Below are 18,455 nucleotides of genomic sequence, written 5' to 3' on the forward strand. Positions count from 1 at the left end.
CTTGTGCATGAGTCGCAAAAACCCAGCCTGCAGGTGCAGCAGGTGGTCAGGAAGGCGAATGGGATGCTGGCCTTCATAGCGAGGGGGATTGAATATAAAAGTAGGGAGGTCTTGCTGCAGCTGTATAGGGCATTGGTGAGGCCGCAGCTGGAGTACTGTGTGCAGTTTTGGTCGCTGCACTTACCCAAGGATATTTTGGCCTTGGAGGGAGTGCAGAGGAGGTTTACTAGGCTGATACCGGAGTTGAGGGGGTTGACCTATGAGGAGAGGCTGAATAAACTAGGCCTGTACTCGTTAGAGTTTAGAAGAATGAGGGGAGATCTCATTGAGACGTATAAGATGATGAATGGGATGGATAGGATAGAGGTGGAGAGACTCTTCCCGCTCAGAAAGGACAGTAGGACTAGGGGGCACAGCCTCAAGATAAAGGGGGGGTGGTTTAGAACGGAGTTGAGGAGGAACTTCTTCACTCAAAGGGTGGTGAATCTCTGGAATTCTCTGCCCGTTGAAGTGGTGGAGGCTGCCTCGTTAAATATTTTTAAGACGTGGGTTGATGGGTTTTTGATAAGCGAGGGGATTAAGGGTTATGGGGAGAGGGCGGGAATGTGGAACTGAGCAACGACAGATCAGCCATGATCTATTGAATGGCGGGCCAGGCTCGAAGGGCTAGATGGCCTACTCCTGCTCCTATTTCTTATGTTCTTATGCCGAATGCTTTCTTCACCACTCTGTCTACCTGTGACTCCATTTTCAAGGAGCTATGAACATGTACCCCTAGATCTCTTTATTCTATAAGTCTCCCCAACACCTTACCATTAACTCAGTAAGTTCAGGATCAGTCTATCAAAATGCATTACCTTGCATTTAAACTCCATCTGCCATTCGTCAGCCCACTGGTCCAATTGATCCCACTGCAATTGGAGATAACCTTCCTCACTGTTCACCATGCCACCAGTCTTGGTGTCATCTGCAAACTTACTAACCATGCCCCCTATATTCTCATTTTTAACCACTTTCTCAACTTGCCCTGCTATCTTCAATGATTTGTGCATATACACTCCAGGTTTTCCTGTTCTTATGCCTTATGAACCCATTTTCTATTAACCCTATTCCCTTATCCCTTTCATCACAAAGCAAGCTCTGGCTTTGATTGCCCTACATTTCCTCCTCAAGGGGATGTACCTCAGTTTTACCTGAATCATCTCCCATTGTCCCATTACAATTTTACCTGCCAATCTTTGATCCAAATTTATTCAGGATAGGTTCATTTCCAGCCACCACCAACACCTCACTCATGTTCACCCATCCTTTAAATGAGTATTTTAATTCTATAGGGTACTTTCTTAAAAAAAATCTACTGACAATTTGTCTAATTGACTCCCATCATTCCCTGGAGCCTGATCCAGCTATGCCTCCTCCCTCATTGGGTTACAAACATACTGGCCAAAAAAATTCTCCTGATTACACTTCAGAAACTCTTCTCCTTCCCTGCCCTTCACACTATTACTATCCCACTTACTGCTTGGATAATTGAAATCCCACCATTATTGTTGTTCTGTAATTGTTGCACTTGTCTGTAATTTTCCTGCACATTTTCTCTTTATGTGTTCTCTATATTTCTCTATATTTGGGAAAGCTATGTTTTACTTTGCTTACTTTAATGTGCTCCTCCTGGTTCCACATTTGACTGAAAGAATCATGCTTTGTAGGTGAAATGGGGATTGCACTGCATGATCCAGAGTTCCTGAGTGCTGACCATTGGTAGAACATAGTCCCTTTATATATAAACCATGACGTGTTTTAAGATCCCGGGTGTGAACACTATTGCCATAAGTGATCATTGGACCTTAAAAAATAAGAAATCAGATTGGTCACAAGATTGTTAAATTAAATTTAATAAAGCACGTGGCTTAAAAATGTAATCAAAATTTGGAATAAAATTCCAGGCAATCAGGAAAATGTTAGAATGGCTTGCTCCATTAATGTTACTGGCGACTGTTACTCCATTACTGTTACTGTTACTCCATTAATGTTACTCCATTAATGCAGCAGGCGACGGTGCAGAGGGACCTCGGGGTCCTTGTGCATGAGTCGCAAAAACCCAGCTTGCAGGTGCAGCAGGTGGTCAGGAAGGCGAATGGGATGCTGGCCTTCATAGCGAGGGGGATTGAATATAAAAGTAGGGAGGTCTTGCTGCAGCTGTATAGGGCATTGGTGAGGCCGCAGCTGGAGTACTGTGTGCAGTTTTGGGCGCCGCACCTGCGCAAGGATATTTTGGCCCTGGAGGGAGTGCAGAGGAGGTTTACTAGGCTGATACCGGAGTTGAGGGGATTGAGCTATGAGGAGAGGCTGAATAAACTAGGCTTGTACTCGTTAGAGTTTAGAAGAATGAGGGGAGATCTCATTGAGACGTATAAGATGATGAATGGGATGGATAGGATAGAGGTGGAGAGACTCTTCCCGCTCAAAAAAGACAGTAGGACTAGGGGGCACAGCCTCAAGATAAAGGGGAGGCGGTTTAGAACGGAGTTGAGGAGGAACTTCTTCACTCAAAGGGTGGTGAATCTCTGGAATTCTCTGCCCGTTGAAGTGGTGGAGGCTGCCTCGCTAAATATTTTTAAGAAGCGGGTTGATGGGTTTTTGATAAGAGAAGGGATTGAGGGTTATGGGGAGAGGGCGGGAAAGTGGAACTGAGCCACGACAGATCAGCCATGATCTTATTGAATGGCGGGGCAGGCTCGAAGGGCTAGATGGCCTACTCCTGCTCCTATTTCTTATGTTCTTATGTTCTTATGTTCTTACTTGTTCAATATTGTTCCAGCATAATAATAATATTCCTTTATCCTTGTACATTAATGATTGGAAATGAGTTTATCTTTAACACCTTGTTACATCTATTCTTTCAATAATTGACTGATTTCATTAATCTCAGACCTCACAAGTGTTTGAATCTAACACCCAAGTCAAATTTTGAACAGCTGTTCCAGTGTAGAGCTTTGTTCAAGTCCAGTTCGTGAGTATAGAGCTCAATATAGCCTTTTGAGATATTCTCAAAATCAAAAACCTGGAAAATTGGATACATGGTATCCATGGTTCCATAGTGAAAATTTCCACAATAGAAACAGAGCCTTGTTACTTGTATCCGATACGTAAATCTGAGGCAGACAGATTCCAGGAGCAAAGTGGGTACCTAAGCCATGAATGTTTACTGAATAGGCTAGGTGTAATATCTGTCAGTTTAATATCATTATCTGTCCTATTCTCAGAGTGAGAGTAGAACAGGGAGACATGGTAACCTCTGTTTTATTCATGCTTATAAGAAAAGTATAAAATCACCCAGCATTTCTACTACATATTGTTAAAAGGGGCAAACGTGCAAATCCAAAATGCAGCCAACTGTACAACAATCAGGAAAATAGTATGCTGCACAATGTCTTTTGATTGCAGGTTGTAGCTTGGTTTCATTAAATAGTGATGTAGCCTGTTTAAAACAATGTGCTTCTTGTCCACAGAGGGAGTATGTCATAACATTGCAAATAAGTATACTTCATTAATAAATATTTTTTAATCAGTTCCTGAAATTGGAAGTTTAATATGTAGCATTTCCTTAACTGGAAGGAGATTTATTTGGTGCTAGTAAAATCAGTGGTTACCTGATGTGCCTGAAATGATCACGGAATTGTTTCCAGAACTGAGTAATATTCACATGTTCCAAAAATGAGAAATTGCAACTCTTTCAGTCCTATTCAATTAATGAACAGGAAATCCAAGGCTCCGGGTTGTTATTTCCCGATCGCTGCGTACCACAGAGAGCTTGCAGTTAGCAAATGAAAAATCGGCTCAGGAGTGACAGTAAAATTCAAGTACAAAGTAGTTTTTAAATAGTGAAAGTTGTGCATTTCTGCTTATTGGCAGAACTGTCCGTTCCGCGGCTGATTATTTGGGAAGGAGTTGAAGATGGGTAGGAAAACTGTTAGATTTTATAGATTTACAAGATGTAATAACTCCATGGAGTTGAAAGCCCCATCACCAAGTTACTTTATTTACACCACACATCTGTACACAGCCAGCTCTCCAGGTGCTCCCTGCTGAATGCAGCCTGGGAGTCTGACTCACCTGCTTTAAATAGGGGATATAAGGTTCCCTGATTTAACCATCAATTAAGACTCATCAGGTAGTTCATATTCAGCAAGCCAACCTCATTAGCCTCGCTGAAGTCATCATGCTCTGCCCCCCAAAAGTGCAAGGAATCCCCTCGGTTTGCTTCTCAGGGGTCTTTTCCTCCACTTGAGCGCCAGGTCAGGATTCTCCAACTCAGCCTCTGATGTCGGTGGTGAGTAATGGTTGGATGCCCGTCTCTTCCACCGTGAATGCCGGGGGTCTGGTTCCTCGTCCACTTCAGTTGGTAGAGGAATTGCTGCAGCTTCGTCCTATGTCTGTTTCGGACACTAAGGTCCCCATCAAGGGTGCAGGGGAGGTGGTACTGACTTGTTGAGGGGGCTGCAGGGCGGACTCGGCTCCGGAACAGGTGGAGAGCCTGAAGCCCGGACCTGGTCCAGGTGTTTCCTTACCACTGCCTTGCCTATGATAGGATACTGATCTGGTCCTGGACTCTATTGTTCCAGTTACCCAGATGGGTCCATACGCATAATTTCTGACCCAAACTCTTCCCCCACCCACTTCAAAGTTCCTCTCTCGGCGAGTGTTGTTATGGCCCCTGCATTGGATTTTCTGGTGTCTTTCCGTCTTTCCTCCCAGGTTTGGCAACAACAGACTCAGTCTGGTGTGGGGCTGTCTGCCCATCAGTAACTCTGCTGGCACAGTTCTCATGATGGCATGTGGAGTGATCCTATAGTCAAATAATCACCTTGAGAGTTTCATCTCTAATGAGGATGCTGGCTGTCTTTTGAACCTGTCCTTTAATGTCTGAACTGCTCTCTCCGCTAGCCCATTTGATGCTGAGTGATAAGGTGCCACCTTGATGTGCCAGGTCCCATTTGATTTCATAAATTTTGTGAACTCTAGGCTGGTGAACACTGAACCATTATTGGGAAACGTGTGCAGTTTCTCAACAGTTACCATTGTGTTTGCAAGTTTAGTTTATAGATGCCTAGCCACTTGGAATAGGCATCTATTATCGCCAGAAACATGGACCCCATAAATGGGCCTGCAAATTCGATATGGAGTCATGACCATTCTCACAGGTGCAGCGGGGCTACTGGTGGTGCCTTCTGCCCCAGTTGGCATTTCTGGCACTGTTCTACCAGTTTTGCTATGTCTGTGTCCAGATCTGGCCACCAGACGTAGCTCCTGGCCAGCATCTTCATTTCTAATACTCCAGGATGTCCATGGTGTAGTTCAGCCAATATGGCCCGACGACCCTGCCTTGGGACGATGGCCTGTGGTCCCCACAGCAGTACCCCATCTTCCACCGTCATTTGTTCCCTCCTACTCCAGTATGGGTGGAACTGTGAATGAACCGGTCTTTCCAGCTGCCCTATTAGCACCAGGTGCTTTACCTTTGTCAATACAGGGTCTTTCTGCATCTATTGGCGGACATTGTGTGCATCCACCAGGGGGGTATCCATAAAGTTTAACGCCATCGCAGTCTCCTCCATTCTGGGTGCCAGCGATGTGGTATCTGGTAACGGTAGCCAGCTTAAAGCATTGGCCACTCAAGTCCTTGGTGCTCCAATTGATACTAACGTGCCGCCAGCAATAATGCCCAATGCTGGATCCGGGCTGACACTATCCGCGGCGCTGCTTTGTCTTCCTTCAGTAGGCCCACCAAGGGTTTACGATCTGTTACGATCGTAAATTTTCACCTATATAAATACTGGTGAAATTTTTTGACTGCAAAGATTATTGCCAGTCTTTCCTTTTCAATCTGGGCATATCTTCGCTCTGCCATTGCCAGGGTCCTGGTGGCATACACTATTGGCTATTTTTGTAAGTTCTGCCACATGTGCCAGGACTGCGCCCACTCCATATGGAGAAGTGTCACAGGTGAGTACCAATTCCTTCTTCGGGTCATAAGGTACCAATATATTTTTGGATGAGAATTGCTGTTTAATTTTCTTAAAGGCCCTGTCCTGGTGGGCCGACCATTCCCAAGTTTGTCCGCTTTTTAGCAACTGGTGGAGGGGATCCAGAATAGAGCCCCTATTCTTTATGAAATTCCCGTAGTATGTTACCAGTCCTAAAAACGACCGTAGCTCCTGGATGGTTGTGGGAGCCTTTTATTGCTTTTATTGCTCGCACCCGATCGTCCAGAAGGTGTAGGGCCGACTTGTCCATTTTGTACCCAAGATAGGTTACTTGTGATGCTAAAAAGACATGTTTCTCCCTTTTCAGACGCACTCCCGCTGCTGCAAATCTCCTGAGAACTTCCACCACGTTCTGCAGATGTTCTGCCCTTGTTTTACCCGTAATGAGGACATCATCTAGGTAAATGGCAACCCCGTGGTAGCCCCTATAGGATGATTTCCCTGGTCCTTTGGAATATGGCACAAGCTGACAAAACCTGAAGGGCAATCTTTTATACTGGAAGAAGCTTTTAAGTGTATTTATTGTGGCGAATTTTTGCGAATCCTCATCCAGCCATAGTTACGGGTATGCATGGCTCATGTCCAGTTTTGTGAATAGGAGTCCTGCCAACTTTGTGTACAGGTCCTCAATCCTGGGAATTGGGTATTTGTCTAGCTAAGAGCAATGGTTTATCATCTGTTTGAAATGGCCACAAAGGCCACTGAGCCATCTGGCTTTAAGATAGAAACCACCATTCTGCGAACTGGACCATTTTATTATTCCTTCTGCTGTAATCTTTTGATTTCCGCACCAACCTTTCCCCTTAACGCAAATGGTACCAGTCAGGCTTTGCAGATCTTTGGGACAGCCTCTGGGCCGATGTGCAATTTTGTCTTGACTCTTTTGATTGTTCCTAGGCCTTCCCGAAAGACCTCTGGATATTTGCTCAGGGTGTCATTCAGGCGACCATTTTCTAGCTGGAAGATAGCTGTCCAATCTAGCTGGATCCCTTTTAGCCAATTTCGCCCAATGAGACTTAGGCCTGAATCTTCCACTACCGTTAATGGAAGCCTAACTAATTGTTTCCTGTAAGCAACTGGCACATGGGTTGTACCTGTCACTTTCAGTGGTTTCCCCCGTATAAGTTCTCAGCCTTGCTGAGAACCCATGCGTACCTTGCTAAACACTGTCTCCCCTATGACTGATATGGCTACGCTTGTATCGACTTCCATTAAAATAAGACGTCCATTTGTTTCACTGACAGTTTGATGGGTTCTGATTTTGTCATTGCTGTGCTTGGGAGCTGTTCCTTGTCAGAGGTAGGGAGAGCTTCCAGGTTGTGCACTCTCCTGTCCCTCGGCCTGTGTGTTCTTTTCAGCCATGTTGGTTTAGGAGACTTGCTTTTCCTCTGTGCATCCTGACACCGTCAACCACAGCAATGTCATGTTGGGCAGAGCTCTACAGGAAGTGCTGTCATTCTGGGCTTAACCTGACTTTGTCTATGTGGGGTTCTATAAGCAGACTTGGCCTCCCTCATATCGGAATCTTTTCAGAGGGCTGCTATGTAGTGGCATGCCCCATAATGGTAGTCTGCTAACTCAGTCTCCCTGGTGTTGGCCTCTACCTCCATCAGGATACCTTGGAACTCACGCGCTCCGCTTGTTCTAATGACGAGGCCAGCTGTAATGCCTGTTTACAGTCCAGCTGGACTTATGCCAACAGGCGTTTCTGTATAGTCATATCATTACTTCTGCAGACCAGTCTCAGAGCATCTCGTTTAGTGCTCCCCCGCCTCCAAATTCACAAGCCTCTGCCAGATGTCTTAGCCTCATTAAGAAACTGATGATTGACTTCCCTGCTTCTCTAAATATGGAGTAAGACAGTACCTCGCAGGATCAGGGGTGGCTTTGGGTCATAATATTCTTGAACTAAGTTTGACAACTCTCGGGAGGACTTTGTGTCCGGTGCCTCCAGGAAAGTTAAATTGTGCATAATCGCGAAAACTGCTGGTCCACACGCAGTCATGTGAGATTATGTTGTTTGTCCTGAAGAAATACTTCATCCTTTCTACATATTAGGCCCAGTCCTCCATTGTAAGGTCAAGACAGTCCAATTTCCCAAACAACGGCATGTTTTCACAACAATGGCTTACACTCATTATGTGTGGTGGTTCACCAAGTTCCTTCAGATCTCTGCTTTTTCCTCATCACCACTGTAGTAACTCCATGGAGGCGAAAGTCTCATCACCGAGTTAATTTATTTACACCATTCATCTGTACACAGCCAGCTCTCCAGTTGCTTCCTGCTGAATGGAGGCTGGGAGTCTGACACACCTACTTTAAATAGGGAGCGTGAGACTCTCTGATTTAACCATCAATTCAGACTCATTAGGTAGTTCATATTCTAGCAAGCCTGGCTGAAGTCATCACACAAGGCCCCCATAGAATAGAATCAGAGTGCAGAAAAGGCCCTTCAGCACACTGATTCTGCACCAACACTCAAAAAAACCTGACCTCCCACTTAACCACATTTCACAGCACTTTGCCCAAGTGCTAATCCAGGTACATTTTAAAGGAAAAAGAGGCAACTTGCATCTACCACCCTTTGGGTAAAAAAGTTTTCCTCACATCCCCCTAAACCTCCTGCACCTCGCTTCCACCTATGTCCCCTTGTTACTGACCCTTCAACTAAGGGGAACAGCAGTGTCATATCCATTCTGTCCATGCCCCTCATAACCTTGTACACCTCAATCACGTCAGCCCTCAGTCTTCCCTGCTCCAACAAAAACAACCCAAGCCTACCCAACCTCTCTTCATAGCTGAAATGTTCCATCTAGGCAATATCCTGGTGAATCTCCTCTGCACCCCCTCCAACGCAATCAGATCCTTCCTAAAAAAATGGCGACCAAAACGGCAGAGCCACCTATAGCATCACCAATGTTCTATACAATTCATGACTTCCCAGCTTTTGTAACCTGTGTCTTGATTGATAGTATCCCATATGCCTTTTTCACCACCGTACTAACATGCCCTTCTGTTGTCAGAGATCTATGGACAATCATGCCAAGGACCTTCTGCTCCATGATGTGGTTCCATGCCATTCATTGTCAAATTATTCCTTTCAAAGTAAGGAGTACCTTACACTTTTCTGGGTTAGATTCCATCTGATTCCATCATTTGATCATCCCGTCTACATCTTGTAGCCCAAGGCACTCAGCCTCATAGTTAATCACCCAGCCAATCTTTGTATCATCTGCAAACTTACTAATCCTATCCCTAGTCATCCGTAGTCATCCAAATCGTTTATATAAATGATGAATAATAGGGGACCCAGCCCAGATCACTGTTGCATGCCACTAGAGACTGGCCTCCAGTCATTAAAGCAGCCATCTGTCACTACCCTCTGTCTCCTACAACTGATGCCAGTGTTGGACTGGGGTAAACACAGTAAGAAGTCTCACAATGCAGCGAAGCTAGTGGTGTTTGCTACCAAATAAACGTATTGGACTTTAACTTGGTGTTGTGAGACTTCTTACTGTCCTACAACTGAGCCAATGTTAAATCCACTTTATCAAATTACTTTGTATCGTCTGTGAATTTACCTTCTTTATGAATCTCCCATGTGGGACCTTGTCAAACACTTTCCTGAAATCCACGTAAACTACATCAACTGCACTATCCTCATCTACACACCCGGTCATCACCTCAAAAAATTCAATCACATTTGTTAGGCATGACTTCTGTCCGGTAAAACCATGCTAGCTATCCCTGATCAAGCCCTGGGGCGGCATGGTAGCACAGTGGTTAGCACTGCTGTTTCACAGCTCCAGGAACCTGGGTTCGATTCCTGGCTGGGGTAACTTTCTGTGTGGAGTTTGCACATTCTCCTCGTGTCTGCGTGGGTTTCCTCTGGGTACTCCAGTTTCCTTCCACAGTCCAAAGATGTGAGGGTTAGGTTGATTGGCTATACTAAGAAATTGCGCCTTCGTGACCTGGGATGCATAGGTTAGAGGGATTAGTGGGTATAATATGAAGGGATAAGGGGGATAGAGCCTGGGTGGGATTGTGTTCGGTGCAGACTTGATGGGCCGAAGGGCCTCTTTCTGTACTGTAGGGTTCAATGATTTAAGCCTTGCCTCTCCAAGTAGAGAGGGATACTCACCTCCAGAATTTTCTCCAGTGGCTTCTCTATCACTGACGTTTGCTTGACAGAGCAGATGCAGCACGGTTTCGTTAAGGGGAAGTCATGTCTGACAAATTTATTGGAGTTCTATGAGGATGTGTCTAGGGCGGTGGATAAAGGAGAGCCGGTGGATGTGGTCTTTCTTGATTTTCAGAAGGTGTTTGACAAGGTACCTCACAAGAGGTTATTGCAGAAGGTAAGGGGGCATGGAGTTGGGGGTAGGGTGTTAGCGTGGATAGAGGATTGGTTGTCAAATAGGAGGCAGAGAGTGGGGGTTAATGGGTGCTATTCGGATTGGCGGTTGGTGACTACTGGAGTGCCCCAGGGGTCGGTGCTGGGGCCTCAGCTATTTACCATTTATATAGATGATCTGGAGGAGGGAACCGAGTGTATGGTGTCGGAATTTGCTGATGACACCAAGATTGGTGGAACGGCAAATTGTGCGGAGGATGTGGAGAGTCTACAGAAGGATCTAGATAGGCTGGGTGAATGGGCCAGGAAATGGCAAATGGAATTTACTGTTGGCAAGTGCGAGGTGGTCCACTTTGGTAGGAAGGACTATTACTTACGTGGTGAAAAACTGCAGCAGGCGACGGTGCAGAGGGACCTGGGGGTCCTTGTGCATGAGTCGCAAAAACCCAGCCTGCAGGTGCAGCAGGTGGTCGGGAAGGCAAATGGGATGCTGGCCTTCATAGCGAGGGGGATTGAATATAAAAGTAGGGAGGTCTTGCTGCGACTGTATAGGGCACTGGTGAGGCCGCAGCTGGAGTACTGTGTGCTGTACTTTTGGTTGCTGTACTTACGCAAGGATATTTTGGCCTTGGAGGGAGTGCAGAGGAGGTTTACTAGGCTGATACCGGAGTTGAGGGGGTTGAGCTATGAGGAGAGGCTGAATAAACTAGGCCTGTACTCGTTAGAGTTTAGAAGAATGAGGGGAGATCTCATTGAGACGTATAAGATGATGAATGGGACGGATAGGATAGAGGTGGAGAGACTCTTCCCGCTCAGAAAGGACAGTAGGACTAGGGGGCACAGCCTCAAGATAAAGGGTGGGGGGGCGGTGTAGAACGGAGTTGAGGAGGAACTTCTTCACTCAAAGGGTGGTGAATCTCTGGAATTCTCTGCCCGTTGAAGTGGTGGAGGCTGCCTCGCTAAATATTTTTAAGACGCGGGTTGATGGGTTTTTGATAAGCGAGGGGATTAAGGGTTATGGGGAGAAAGCGGGAAAGTGGAACTGAGCCACGACAGATCAGCCATGATCTTATTGAATGGTGGGTCAGGCTTGAAGGGCTAGATGGCCTACTCCTGCTCCTATTTCTTATGTTCTTATGTTCTTACGTAAGACTCATTGGTCTGTAGTTCCTTGGCTTTTCTTTGCAACCCTTCTTAATAGTGGAACCACATTAACTGATCTGCAGTCCTCTGGCACCTCCCTGTAGCCAGAGAGGAAGTAAAAATTTGGGCCAGAGCCTCCTCAATTCCTCCCTTGTCTCCCACAGCACCCTGGGACACACTTCATCCGGATCTGGAGATTTGTCCACTTTTAAGTCTGCAAACACCTCCGATACCTTGTCATTTTTCTCAAGAACCTTGCAGTCTCTCCCTAAATTCCATACCTTCATCCTCTTTTTCTTTTGGTGGAGACAGATTAGAAGTATTTGTTGAACATCCTACCAGTGTCCTCTGGCTGCACCCACAGACTGCTCTACTGGTTTCTAATAGGCCCTGGTTATCGTCTTCCCATTGATATACTTATAAAGTATCTTGGGATTTTCCCTATTTTTACCAGCCAGAGTTTACGCATTCATCTTTACTTTCTTAAATCTCCACTCTGCACATTCTGTATTTCACTGATGTCTCTGCTGATTTGCTCCCCTTGTACCTGCTCCATGTCTTTCTTTTCCTTCTCATCATATTCTCAATATCTTTGCTCATCCATGGTTCTCTGGGCTTGTTACTCCTCCTTATCACCCTAGAGGGAACATGTTAGGCTTATACTCTCCCCGTTACCTTTTTGAATGCCCCTCTAACTACTCTTCTGTAGATTTTCCCACCAGTAGCTGTTCCCAGTCTACCGTGGCCAGATCCTGCCTTATTTTACTAAAGTCTGCTCTCCCCAATTAAAAAAAAACCTTTGAACATAAGAACATAAGAAATAGGAGCAGGAGTAGGCCAACTAGCCCTTCGAGCCTGCCCCGCCATTCAATAAGATCATGGCTGATCTGTCGTGGCTCAGTTCCACATTCCCGCCCTCTCCCCATAACCCTTAATCCCCTCTCTTATCAAAAACCCATCAACCAGCTTCTTAAAAATATTTAGCGAGGTAGCCTCCACCACTTCAACGGGCAGAGAATTCCAGAGATTCACCACCCTTTGAGTGAAGAAGTTCCTCCTCAACTCCGTTCTAAACCGCCCCCCCCTTTATCTTGAGGCTGTGCCCCCTAGTCCAACTATCCTTTCTGAGCGGGAAGAGTCTCTCCACCTCTATCCTATCCATCCCATTCATCATCTTATACGTCTCAATGAGATCTCCTCTCATTCTTCTAAACTCTAACAAGTACAAGCCTAATTTATTCAGCCTCTCCTCATAGCTCAACCCCCTCAACTCCGGCATCAGCCTAGTAAACCTCCTCTGCACTCCCTCCAAGGCCAAAATATCCTTGCGTAAGTACGGCGCCCAAAACTGCACACAGTACACAACTTTTCTATTTCTTTGTCCATAACAAGCTTAAATTGTATATGTTGTGATCACTATCACTGAAATGCTTCCCACCACCACCTCAACCACCTGTCCAGCTTCATTCTCTAGAATGAGGTCCAGCACAGCTTCTTCCCTTGTTGGGCTCTCGAATATCAGCATATGTTGGACCCTCTACATAATAGTTAGCTGGATGGTTTGTTCATGATACAGAGTGACGCTGACAGTGCAGGTTCAGTTCCTGTACCGGCTGAGGTTATTCATGAAGTTTTCAACATTGCCTTTCAGCTGAGGTGTGGTGATCCTCAGGTTAAATCATTACCTGTCAGCTCTCTCCAGTGGTTATCTGGGACTATGGCAACTTTATTCTTTATAAATTAAATAAGCTTTATTTGCATATTCAACTGAATGTAGCTTCACAGTGATCTGCAAAGGATGAAAAATCTAAATTCTCAGTATCCAAATGAAATTCCATTTCTATTGTGTAAGGTTCTTGAAATGACGTGGTACAAAAATACAAATTCTCACTGTAGTTTTTTTTTGCACAACTTTGCCTTACTTCAATAGAAGAATCTTCAGGGATGGAAACTGACATGATGGTAACAGTTGCCACAGAACGTGATTCACTGGACGTTTTAGCCATTAAAGAAGGTACTGCTTGGGTATGGCTTCTTTTTTGTGCTGTAGTTTTTAACTTTCTGTATGCTGGCGCTCTCTGTGATGTGTAGAAATTCTAGTGTGCTTGAGGTTAAAGACCAGATGTCATTTTTTTTTCAATTCAATACTTTGCTTGTACTAATTTTAATACTGTGTAGAACAGTCAGATTTGTATGTACTAGATAAGTTACATGAAACTATATTAAAATCATTTGTGAGGACTAACTGCAAAGGTGGTGATTACTGCTGCTTTAAAATCAGTGGAATCTTACTAGTGATCTCAGTTAACCATATAACTTCAATTAATTGATACTCCTGATTCGCATAATTCCTTTTGTTTTCTGGTTTGTGTGCTTGTTTTCTGCTTCTCTTGTAATTTAGCACACTCTAAAACATGCCAAGTCCTGTTGAGAAACATGTGTATGACGATTTGGACCAGAAAGAGTACATTTCTGATGTTGTTTCTCCAGCTGAAAAAAAAACTGGCTGCTTGCTTATTGTGCCAGTTAATAAATTGTACTTTTGTAGTATATTGGAATGAAACCTCAAGAATATAGGTTAGGTTACATGTGCTTAGCTAGTCTAAGCAAATAAGCTCCATGTTTTATCAAATCTTATTTTACCATTGGTATGATTCATCTTCTGTATGGTTGAAAATAGCGACAAGCTTACCAATTTGAATAATGAAACAAGAAATGGACCCAAACCATAGCTTTTGAGCATGAAACAAAATGGATTTGGTAACATGAGAAATTATTGTCCAAGTGCTTTAATTGACCTTGTTCCATTTCTTTCAACATCTATTGTAGTTTTTTTCTGGCAGGAACTTTGCCCAAAAAAATTATTTTAAAGAAAGAGAATAAAAAAGACTTTAAGAAGAAAACACAATATTCCATTTACTTGGATGGATAGGACAATATATTGGGCCATATCCTCCATGGCCCCGAGCATCGGATTTGGAGTGCGTGCCGAAGATGCACTGGGGAATTGCTCTTGGAACTTCCCTTGGTTAAGTCACTGAATTTGGATGGTTCAGCCAAGGTTACACTAATAGTTACTCAGAAAAAGTTAGAGAAATAACAACCCTTCTAACTTCAGCATTTAAATACCCAGACTGATCCCTGCTTTGGACCCCTCCCCCATATTTGCCTTTCAAGGGAACATACTTTGACTGTGCCCTAACCATTACTTTTTTGTTCAGCTGTAGCTTTTCCCACCAACCTTTTGTTCCAATCTTGCTCCATTGAAGTTGCTCTCCCTCTATTAAATATTCTTACTCTGGGTTGCCCAATGTCTTTTTCTATATGTTCCGCCGCTGACACTGAATCTACTTGGCCCAGGTCATCTCCACGAACCAGATCCAACAGTGCATCCTTTCTTGTTGGACTGGACTTGTACTGTTACAGAAAATTACCCTGAACACAATCTAGGAACACCTGTCCCTCTCCACCCTTTACACTGCCAATGTCCCGGCCTGCAGTTGAGTAATTAAAATCCCCCGTTATAATTACTCTGTAACATTTGCATCTACATAGAATAGAATGATAGAATCCCTACAGTGCAGAAGAAAGCCATTCAGCCCATCGAGCCTGCACCAACAATCCCACCCAGGTCCTTTTGCCGAAACCCCATGCATTTAACCTGCTAATTCCCCTGAAACTAAGGGGCAATTTAGCATGGGCAAACAATCCAACTTGCGCGTCTTTGGAGTAATGTAATATGTCCAAATTTGCAGATGACACAAAGCTAGGTGGGAGGGTGAGCAGTGAGGAAGATAATTGATTTTGACAAGTTAAGTGAGTGGTAGCAAAAACAGGAAAAAGTTTATTATCCTAATGGTTATAGATTGAGAGAGGGGAATATGGGTTTTTGTCCACACTCGCTGAAAGTAAGCATACAGGTGCAGCAGGTGGCAAAGAAGGCGAATAGAGTGCTAGCCTTCATCATGAGAGGATTCGAGTACAGGAAGAGGGATGTCTTGCTGCAATTATACAGGGCCTTGGTGAGACCACACCTGGAGGATTGTATGCAGTTTTGGTCTCATCTTACGAAGAATGTTCTTACTCTAGAGGGAGTGCAGAGAAAGGTTTACCAGACTGATTCCTGGGATGACAGGACTGATGTATGAGATTGAGTCGATTAAGATTATATTTGCTGGGCTTTAGAAGAATGGGCGGAGGGGATCTCATAGAAGCCTATAAATTATAACAAGACTGAACAGAGTAGATACAGAAAGGATGTTCCTAATGGCAGAAGAGTCCTGAACCAGGATAGACCATTTAGGACTGAGATGAGGAGAAATTCCTTCACCCAGTGAGTCTATGGAATTTGCTACCACAGAAAGCATTTGAGGCCAAAACATTGCACGTTTTTAAGAAGGACTCTTCCTGCATTTTGTACATCCTGGTAATTCTCTCTCATATTCTCTCTTGGTTCTCACACCCCTTAGTACTCACATCCCAACAGTACGAGCACAACTAGCAAGGAACACAAGTCACAGATCTGTTCAGGTGTAACCCATTCAGCTTGCACACGTGCCATCTTCCGCAGAGTTAGCTTCGGGATCTAAAGCTCTCCTCTGTACCATCTTTCCAGCCATGCATTCATCTGCCTTAATTCTCTCATTTCCCTATTCACATAGCACTGGGAGTAATTGGAGATTGCTACATTTGACATCCTGCTTGCTAATTTAACCTAGCCCCCTTTCAAAACAAAAACTCAGATGTTTTCAGGGTTTTGATATTCACATGATGCATGCTTAAGGGATGTCAAATGTTTTTTTAAAAAAACCACCAATGCTTGAAAACAAATCTTAATTCTGAATGTAGCATCCCCATACCCTCTTCCTGTCTAAGTAACTGGTACCAATGTGGACCACAACCTCTGGCTGTTCATCTTCCTCCAGAAGAATCTCCTACAACTAGTCAGTAACATCCTTGACCTTGATACCAGGGAGGCAACATACCTACTGGAGTCGCCTCTTAAAGTCACAGAAATGCCCATCTGTTCCCCTTACTCATGAATCCCCATTATTATTTCTCATCCTTTCTTCCTTCCATTCTGTACAGCTGAGCCACTCATGATACCACAAACCTGCCTCTAACTGCACTCCAGTGAGGAACCCAGTGCCTTCACCAACTTCCGAAGTGGAAAACCAATTTGTGAGCAGGACTTCAGGGAAGCCCTGCATTACCTGCCTGGTTCCCTTGAACTGCTTGGTAGCCATTCATTCCCTCTCTCCAGGCTCTGAAACTGCAGTATGACTTCTCTGAACATGCTATCAACGTAGCTCCATGCCTTGCGGATGAGGCACAGTGACTCCAGTTGCTGCTTATACTCTGAAGCCTGGAGCCCAAGTTTCTGCAGCTGGCAGCACTTCTGGCACAAACTGTTAATGCCCATGATTTTCCACATATCACAGGACACACATTCCACTTGACCGAGCTGCCCTGTCATTACTTTCCCTCTCTTACATTAACTTTAGTTTAGTTTGGATTACTGTATTATATGGGTTCTGACTGTCCCTTATTCCTGGTGTTTCTCATTTATATTCAAGTACAATTAGTTACTTTAAAAATAATACAATTCTCCAATTTACAGCAACTTAAAAACAGAACCAAACAGCAGTTTCTTACTAATTAATGAACTTGCAGTTTTCCTGTGATGTTATGATTTGATTTTTCAATCTCCTGTTGAAGTCAGAATGGCTTGCTGCCTCTCCAAATCACAGAGAAGCAGACTGGGGCTACTGTGTTCTGGACTGAATTGTATTTGCCCCTCCATCTAAGTTATGCTTATTGCTTCTGGGTCCAGTTTTCACCAGGGTGAAAATGATGGTTACTGTTTCTGTGTCCTCTTTTCACTTACTCGCTGCTGCTTTTTTAAATTTTCCTTTTTATCTCCATCATTCACTCTATTTCTTCCATGATCATTTTGTTTCATTGGTAAAGGAGATTGTGCCCAAGTCTATGTTGGTTAGATCCCAGATAAGACATTGACATTATTATCAATTTGCATTTACAGCAGTTTGCATTACATAATGAATGTGATCAAAAAGGGGAGGAATAAAGTCCAATTCACTTTACACAGGAGATGTGGCATTCCAACAGTTTCAGGATTGAAGACATTGCATACAAGCTGCTGATTACAACTGGTGTTAATTTGGCAAGCAAAAGCTCAAAATTTATTTTGCTGTTAAAAGATTTGTTTTCAAGCATCGGTGGATTTTTTAAAACAAAAACCATTTGACATGCCTTAAGCATGTATCATGTGAATATCAAAACCCTGAAAAGATTTGAGTCCATCCTGGAGACCAAAACTAATTTGCTTCCTTTTTTTTGAAAGGGTGCCCCGTTATTGTTAAACCTTTAAAATCTTGTCAAAGCATTACATGTGGGATGCTGAACTTGAGCTTGGATCTAGGATTGCGAAGGACCCATATATAATGTTTCAGAGACAGAGAGTAGAATCTTACCAAAAAAATGATTATCAGGAACTGACTAAAAAGGCTGGTTTTCTCTCCAGACCACATGGCTCTTCCCTAATCTGTGTAGATTTGCTCCGGTTTCTCCCACAGTCCAAAGATGTGTGGGTTAGGTGGATTGGTCATGCTAAATTGCCCCTTAGTTTTAGGGGGGCTAGCTAGGGTAAATGCATGGGTTGTACGGATAGGGCCTGGGTTGGATTGTGGGTCTGTGCAGACATGATAATCTGAATGGCCTCCTTTTGCACTATAGGATTTTATGATTCCCCCCACCCCCACAACCATCACTAACAGTCATCATTAGTATTGGACATCTTCCCCCGCCAATAGTCATCACCTCCAACCCCTCAGCTTCCACTTCTGCTCCTACCCCCCCATTACCACAAAGAAATGAGCCACCCTCCCCGA

The 18,455-nt window shown here is 44.2% G+C and overlaps 1 protein-coding gene across 1 annotated transcript in view; it reads left to right on the forward strand.

Moving 5' to 3' along the window:
- fndc1 (fibronectin type III domain containing 1) overlaps positions 1-18,455 on the forward strand; it is a 221,630-nt gene that overhangs the window by 167,635 nt on the left and 35,540 nt on the right. The window contains exon 15 of the mRNA XM_080182267.1: positions 13,475-13,558. Within this exon, the coding sequence (XP_080038393.1) occupies positions 13,475-13,558 (84 nt within the window). The remainder of the gene's footprint in view (positions 1-13,474; positions 13,559-18,455) is intronic.

Source organism: Carcharhinus amblyrhynchos, unplaced genomic scaffold, assembly GCF_965287045.1.
Source record: "Carcharhinus amblyrhynchos unplaced genomic scaffold, sCarAmb.v2.hapA scaffold_50, whole genome shotgun sequence".
In the NCBI taxonomy this organism is placed as follows: Eukaryota; Metazoa; Chordata; class Chondrichthyes; order Carcharhiniformes; family Carcharhinidae; genus Carcharhinus; species Carcharhinus amblyrhynchos.